Consider the following 8,161-nt stretch of genomic DNA (forward strand, 5'->3'; position numbering starts at 1 on the left):
CGTTCACAGAAACATCTAAAATAATGTTTGACCAAATATCTGTCTCCCCTGGCCTAGCCAAGTTGACACATAAAGTTAACCACTACAGGGTTTATACTGCACCAACACAAACAAGTTCAAACAGTAGACCCCTCTGTCTGTCCCTAAATTCTCTGTCTGTCTCAGCCCCTGCGGTCTGGCTGGTTCTCCTCCTCCCTCCTCCCCTGGCTCCGTCCTTCCCTTCCCTACCTTCCCCAACAGGAACAAGGCCTAGTTCCCCTCCTCAGGTCTTGCATCGTGCTTCTCCACTGCACTTTGCAGTGCTCGATCAGCTTCTAAGTTGCCCATGTCCCTTGAGGTGGAGACCTGGGGGACACAGCCAGGAAGGGGCGGAGCTGGCACCTGAACCCAGCTCTTCTGATGCGGAGACTAAGCTGTGACCCCATTTCAGGCTGCTTACGTCCCAGCGATTAAAATGCGCTACCTGGGATCATGCCAGGTGGGCTCATGGGCAAACTTAAAGACATTTTTAGAGGGACGTATTTACTTTAATGCAGGATAGGAAAAAAACACGAACATCAAAGCCACGATTTCACGGATATAATTACATAGGATGAGGTCAAATTTTAACAGATAAGCTAATGAAAAGAAAACCCTATGAAAATAATAATGAAGGTCGTGTGGGGGTAGACACAAATCATAAAGGAGCTACATGAAAGACAGAAGTTTGCAGGGCACCGGCCTAGATCAAGATCTCCTTAGGAAGGGAGTGAAGAGTTAATCTGTCCTGAATCCCCCTGCTTAGAGTTAACCTGTCCTGAATCCCCCTGCTGCTCACGGGGTGATGGTCTCAAGCTAATTAGGAGACATTGAGGGTTTGGGTTTTTTTTTTTTTTTCTAAAACCAGAAGAGTGGAAGTCTGGGACCTTACCTTATTTCTTTGAGCTCACTAAGGTTAAGAATAAAACCTATTCGCCAGTTCTATCCATAGGGGCAGGCAAAGGCCTTAATTTCCAAGTAAGAATCCGCTCCTCCCCACAGCCTGAAACCTGACCTGTCTGTGAATGTGGCGGCCACCCAGCCAGTGACTGCTCATTTGCCAGGGACACAAAGACCATCACAAAGGCTGCACTGGAGCCAGAATCCTGGGCTGGCACTTGGCTTGGCTACTAACTTAGACTGTGTCCCAGGAATGATAACATCAGTGAAAAATCACAACAGCTAATAATTACAGACATTTCCTGTCTGGCAGGAAGTGCTTTACAACACAACACAACAGCCCTATCTGATAGGTGCTATTATCATCCTCATTGGACAGATGAGGAAATTGAAGAACAGAGACGTGAAGTAACTTGCTCCAGGTAACAAAGCTGGTGAGGACTGAACCAGGACTCAGACCATTCGGTCTGACTCAAGCTCACCCTGGACTCTACTCATATGTGTGCAGCTGATACAAAGCCCTTTCTAGACAAAGCTCTGTCATCCTTAAGACAAAAACTTCGGGCTCTAATGTGGGTCCTGTACTTACGGATCAGGAACCAGAAGCTTCAAGGTATTAGGGCTCCCGCAGGCACGCTGTGGGGATAAGCACCCTCAAGCGTCCCCAGTGTGGGTGCTCTGGTACCCCACTTTGAGGAACAGTGTGCTTCATCATTCTGCCTCTGGCCAGCTGCTCCGATTCAGAAGTCAGCAAACTATGAACCCACATGCCAAATTCAGATCCACCTGTATGGTCCTTGAGCTACAGGTGGTCTTTGTATTTTTATATAGTTGGAAAAAAAAAGCTGAATAATAATAATATTTCATGATATGTGAAAATTACATGAAATTCAAATTCCATTGCCCATAAACAGTTGTATTGGAGCACAGTCACTCTCATTCATTTACCTACGGCCTATGGCTGCTTTTGTGCTATAATGGCAGAGCCGGGTAGTTGCAGCAGAGACCATCTGGTTCAAGAAGCCACAAGTATTTACTTAATGGCCCTTTATAGAAAAAGCTCACTGACCCTGGTCTAGTCCACTCTGCTAACTGACGCAGGAATCCTCTTTCTAGTTCGCCCTCCCCACCCTGGCTTCTGCCTTCACGGCTGCAGTGGTGGGGAGCTCACTACCGAACGAGGCAGCCAGTTCCATCTTTGCAAGGCTCTAGGGATAGCTATTCATACTGAAACCGAACTGCTTATTCCTGTAACCACACACTCTGCCCTTGGGGCCTTGCACAATCAGTTCTATCAGTCCTCCCCAGCAGCCATCAGTTTTGCTTTCTTTTGTTTTTGAGATTGAGTCCCGCCGTGTCACCAGGCTAGAGTGCACTGGCATGATCTTGGCTCACTGCAACCTTCGCCTCCCGGGTTCAAGCAATTTTCCTGCCTCAGCCTCCCAAGTTGCTGGGACTACAGGCGTGTGCCACCACGTCCAGCTAACTTTTGTATTTTTAGTAGAGACAGGGTTTCACCATGTTGGCCAGGATGGTCTCGATCTCTTGACCTCGTGATCCACCCGCCTCGGCCTCCTAAAGCGCTGGGATTACAGGCGTGAGCCACCGTGCCCGGCCCGCCATCCGTTTCTTTCTTCCCTCTGGCATCAACCCTTCCCTGTCCCTATATGTGCCCTCTGTTGTTCATTGCCAATCCTCTGGGAAGCAGAGGGAGAATGACAGCACCTCTGTGTTGCCAATAGGGGAGACAGGCAATGGAGAGGGACCGTGACATAGTGAGGAGCAGAACCAGAGCTGGAACCAGGTGTCCCACCTCCCAGCCTGGTGTCTCCTTGACATCGCTTAAGTGTCCACTTTTCAGCCCATCATTCCCCAACTGGCCCCCCAAGGGCCTGAAGTGGTCTCTCACTTCTGTGATTCCTTCCTGTGGCTCCCCTGGCTTGGCTTTTGTGGATTCAAAGACAGCTCTCTTTGACTTTTTCACTTTTCCCTTCCAGGGCTCAGTCTTCAGGCTCTGGGCTCTTCTCCCCTCACACCCAGCTCCCACCACCCCAACCACTGAGGCTCATCCCCAGGGACTGCTCACATTTACCATCTCTGTTGTTTGCAACTTGCTCTCGGCAATCAGCTAGGATTTGGACTCCAAGTGCTTAGGGGGTAGGCTGATAGCCAGCAATTGGGGTTCTTGGAAACTGGGATTCTTGACATCTGTCTATAAAATAGAGCCAGTAAGATCTGTCCGCAGAGAACACCTGGAAAGGGTTTGAAATCCTTGAAAGAAGAGGGCTGTGACAACAGCAGCTGGTACAAAGGATCTGGAATCCTCTCAGCTATGGGTGCTGCCCTTGGGAAGCTCCCCTACTCCTCAGTAAGGGAGAGGGACCTGCAAGTGTGGGACCCATGTGCATGTCCTTATCTGGGGGTAGAACAAGAGTTGTGGATCCTGGAAGGCTGGATGGACATCAATTCAAAAGAGGCACCGGGCAGCTCGAGGCAGTGTGGTGAGGTCCTCTCTGGACCTTAGTCTCTGCCAGTGTAAAATGAAGGGGATGGGCTGGAACAGCATTAGCATTACCTGGGAACTCGCCAGAAATTCACATTCTAGGCCGGACGCAGTGGCTCACGCCTGTAATCCCAGCACTTTGGGAGGCCGAGGTAGGTGGATCACCTGAGGTCAGGAGTTTGAGACCAGCCTGGCCAACATGGAGAAACCCCGTCTCTATTAAAAATAAAAAAGAAGGCCTGGGTCTGGATTCTGACCTTGAGTAGCTGTGGAACTCTGGAAAGCGATGCTTTCCCTCACACTGACTTTTGGTGAAATGGGAAAAAAATAGCAAAACTGCACAGGGTCACCATGAGATTAATACCCAGGACGCTAGCAGAATACCTGGCAGAGTTATTATGACACAGTTTGCTCAGAAAATGTTACTTTCCTTTTCTCCCTTCTTCCTTCCTGCTATGTGCCAGGCACCGTGCTAGGTGCTGAGGGTCTGGAGAAATAAGGCACAGTTCCTGCTCTCAAGTTCAGCCTAGCTGTGGAGACAGACACGCACAACCACTAAGAGAGTGGGATGGTGGCATATTAGTATGATGAGGGTAGAGATAATAAAAACAGGCTGGGCGTGGTGGCTCACACCTGTAATCCCAGCACTTTGGGAGACTGAGGCGGGCGGGTCACTTGAGGTCAGGAGTTTAAGACCAGCTTGGCTAACATGGTGAAACCCCGTCTCTACTAAAAATACAAAAATTAGCCGGGCATGGTGGTGTGCAACTCTAATCCCAGTTGCTCGGGAGGCTGAGGCAGAAGAATTGCTTGAACCCAGGGGGCAGGGGTTGCAGTGAGCTGAAGCTGTGCCACTGCACTCTAGCCTTTTTTAAGACGCTGTCTCAAAAAAAAAAAAAGAAAGAAATAATAAAAATGATGATGGTGCTGATGATGACGGGAAGAACAAAAAAAGAAAGAAATAATAAAAATGATAATGGTGGTGATGATGACGGGAAGAGCTAACGTTTCCATACACTCACACTGTGCCAGGCACTCTCAGAGGACTATCTTGTTTCATTCTAGCAACCACCCTGTGAGGCAGATGCTGTTAGCAACACTGTACCAAGGAGGAAGCTGAGAGTCAGAGCCCAGAGTCATACAGTAAGGGGGTCCGAGGACCTGCGATAACGGGAGAGTAAAAGAGCAATGTTGGGCTTGGGGCAGGCCTCAGGGAGGAGGTGATGATACCCTGTACTTTGAAAGGTGATCTGGAGCTCCTCAGTTGGGGCACATGAGGAAGCAACCCAGGCAGAGGGACCAGCAAGCACAAAGGTTTGTGTGTGTGTGTGTGTGTGTGTGTTGGGAGGGGAGGTGAATGAGAACTTTGTGATTTAAATGCCTGATACTCATTCCTGATTAGCATCATTAGAACCCGCCAGCTGAGGGATGGCAATTCCATATGGCTCTACAGCTCTCCTTTCAACAAGGGCATGGGAGTCGGCAGGCTTGAGAAGAGACGGTACTCCTGCAGCAAGGAGGGGCCTGGTTCACAGAAGTATAAGCAGCTATACTATGTCATCAGTAATCACAGCCAGTGAGCAGTACTTCCTCCGCCTCTTTATCTAAAAGAATATGGGATACTGAGGGGATTAACTCAAACTCTTAATTCTACTTTTGGAGCCTCTTCAGCTTTGGTTTAAATTTCAATGGCTCAGTTTCGCTGTCAATTCACTGGGGTCTTGGGTGAGTCACAGCCTCCACTTTCCCCTCTCTGGACCCCAGTCTCTGCCAGTGTAAAATGAAGGGGATGGGCTGGAACAGCATTAGCATTACCTGGGAAGTTGCCAGAAATTCACATTCTAGGCCGGACGCGGTGGCTCATACCTGTAATCCCAGCACTTTGGGAGGCCGAGGTGGGTGGATCACCTGAGGTCAGGAGTTTGAGACCAGCCTGGCCAACACGGAGAAACCCCGTCTCTATTAAAAATACAAAATTAGCTGGCTGTGCGGCACGTGCCTGTAATCCCAGCTACTTGGGAAGCTGAGGCAGGAGAATCGCTTGAACCCGGGAGGCGGAGGTTGCAGTGAGCCAAGACTGTACCATTGCACTCCAGGCTGGGCAACAAGAGCAAAATGCCGTCTCAAAAAAAAAAAAAAAAAATTTTCACATGCTAGAGTCCCACTGCAGGCCTAGAGGGTCAGAAACTCTGGAGTTGGGGCCCAGATATCATTTGCTTTAACATGCCCTCCTAGGAATGCTGCTGAGAACCACTGGGTTAGAAAATTCCAAAGGTAAAGCTCTTACAGCTGTAAAATTCTATTTGTGCTCTAAGGTATGATCATTTAGTAGCATTCTCTTTGCATGGAAGTATTTCTTGCCCAAGAAAGGCAACCCTTCAGGGTAAGAAGAGAAGCTTGCTTTGACTGGCTGAAATCCAGAACCCAGGTGAGCTATTCCAGAAAGCCTTAAGAGTATGCGGCTGACTTTGAAGCCGGGTCTTTTATTTACTTGTTTATTTTTAAGTAGTAAGTCTTAAACTTGGCATGTGATAAAAGCAGTGGTTTCTGTAGTCAGAGAAATAAAGATGAGAGGAGAGCTGCTTGCTTTTCTCAGCTCCAAAAACCCATGACTCACTGTGGGGTGGGTGTGTCTAGGGCAGGTCAGGGGTCCTTTGAGAGGGCAGTTCCTCTCCCTGGTTCAGGAGCTTCCTGGTGTGTAAATCCTGGACTGCCACCTCCCCCTTGGAGAGCACTGATTACAAAACCTCGGAAGAGCCACCAACAGCCACGGTGGCGATTACAACACAGAGCCGGGTCGACAAGCTTTCGTGAGGTTTGGCAAGACAGTAAGAATGGAAAGAATGTCTCGTCTTAAAGTTTTCCCAGTATGGACTTAAGACGAAAAGTCATCATCAAAAAAGATAAAGAGTGATTTCACGGAAATGCGATGGTTTCTTCATGCAAGAATGGGGAACACCCAGACCATCCTCTGGAGAAGTGTGGCCGTTTGGGTCAAGGCATGTCGGTTCTCACGGTGTTGGTGTCCAAGAACGAGCACCTATGAGACCTACTGCCCAACGATTTCCAGGGATTCCTAACCTCCACTTGGTGGTATCTCAGGAACAATGTGGGTGTGTAAATATATACATGTATGTATGTGTATGTATATGTACATGTATGTATGTGTATATTTATATATGTATGTGCGTGTGTGTATATATTTCAAGAGCTGGGATCTCCCTGTATCGTCCAGGATGGAGTACAGTGGCGCCATCACGGCTCACGCAGCCCTGACCTCCCAGGTGCAACCAATCCTCCCAACTCTGCCTACCGAGTGACTGGGAGCACAGGCACACGCCCGGCTAATTTCTGTATTTTTTGTTTTTTTGGTTTTTTTTTTGTAGAGACGGAGGTCTCGCCATGTTGCCCAGGCTGGTCTCGAACTCCTGGGCTCAAGCGATCTGCCCGCCTTGGCTTCCCAAGCGCTGGAATTACAGTCGGGAGCCACTGCGCCCAGCCCAATGCTAATAAATACTACAACTGTTTTTTTATATGGCACTGGCCACGTACCAGGCATTGTTCTAAGTATTTCACATTTATTAAGGAATTTAATCTTCACAACAAGCCCACGGAGGTAAGGACCATTATTACCCGCCAATTACAGGTGAGGAAACCTCCGCCCAGGGAAGCTGCGTCATAGAACTATAAGTATCCTGTCACCAGGGTGCAAAGAACCACGGACCAGCACCCAGGCGCCAGGTGCCCTGGGCTCGGCTTGGCTCGAGCGCCAGGCTGCCCTACCTACGGAGCACCGAGGTGGGCTGACCCTGAGGGTTTCTCCGACCACTTTCTGCTCAGGTTCTCAGAGTCTGTGCGGGTCCATTTGAGGCTGGGTCGAGATAAGAGCCCAGGCGGAGACGTCCTGAGATCCGGGTCTGTGAGGCCTGGCGGCGGGCTGTCTGGCGCTGGGTCCCCTCTGGCCAGTCGCCCCCAAGACGCCAAGTCCCGGGCTTCGCGGTCCTGGGAGAAGGGACTTCTAGCCTTTCTCAGGTGTCCATGTCCGGAGAGCCCGGTGAGCCAGAAAGGAGCTGGCCAAAGCCCAGGCGCCGGGACCCAGCACAGCTGCCCAGCCACTGCCAACCACGCAGTCCCTTTAACCCCGAAAACTTTCTCCCTGGATTCGGGACCCCAGCAGACACACATTGGCTGCGCGGTGGGCATCCGGACCCGCCCTCTCTCCTTATCTACTGGCTGTCGTATGCATCTATCACAAGCCAAGCCTTCCTAATGGCCCAAGTTCTTGTCAATCAAGAGTGGGAGGAAAGCTGGGCGGGGCGAAGTCGGAGAGCTACACGCCAGCCTCATTGCCCTCCCTGCCTCAGTGACTAGGCACCCGGAGGCTTCCCAGGGGACCGAAGCTGGGTGCGGAGCACCAGGGCGGAGGTGTGGGGGGCTCCAGGGACTCACCGATGCGCTGTCCCACTGGAGAGCTGAACGGGTTCCCCAGGAGAAAGTCCATCGCTGCTACCGCCGCTGCCACCAACCCCGGGAATCAGCTGACAGCAACCGCCAGCGCCGCCAACCCGTCACGTGACGCACCCGAAGGCCGGCGAGGAGGCGTGGGCGGAGCGGTGGCAGAGCGGAGCTGGACCACAGGCCCCGCCCTGACGCGCAAGGGTCCCGCCCCCGAGGCGGAGGGCGATGACCTCATCGTCGCTTCCTAGGCGGCGGCGGGCGTCACGCACGACGTAGAGCCTG

The 8,161-nt window shown here is 50.9% G+C and overlaps 1 protein-coding gene across 1 annotated transcript in view; it reads right to left on the bottom strand.

The window, feature by feature from the left end:
- Positions 1-7,952, bottom strand: part of TOM1 (target of myb1 (chicken)) — a 53,287-nt gene extending 45,335 nt beyond the window's left edge. Inside the window, 1 exon segment of the mRNA XM_011938451.1 lies at positions 7,871-7,952. Within this exon segment, the coding sequence (XP_011793841.1) occupies positions 7,871-7,922 (52 nt within the window). The 5' untranslated portion in view covers positions 7,923-7,952.
- Positions 7,953-8,161: the final 209 nt, after the last annotated feature.

Source organism: Colobus angolensis, unplaced genomic scaffold (genome assembly GCF_000951035.1).
Source record: "Colobus angolensis palliatus isolate OR3802 unplaced genomic scaffold, Cang.pa_1.0 Scaffold173, whole genome shotgun sequence".
Classification (NCBI taxonomy): Eukaryota; Metazoa; Chordata; class Mammalia; order Primates; family Cercopithecidae; genus Colobus; species Colobus angolensis.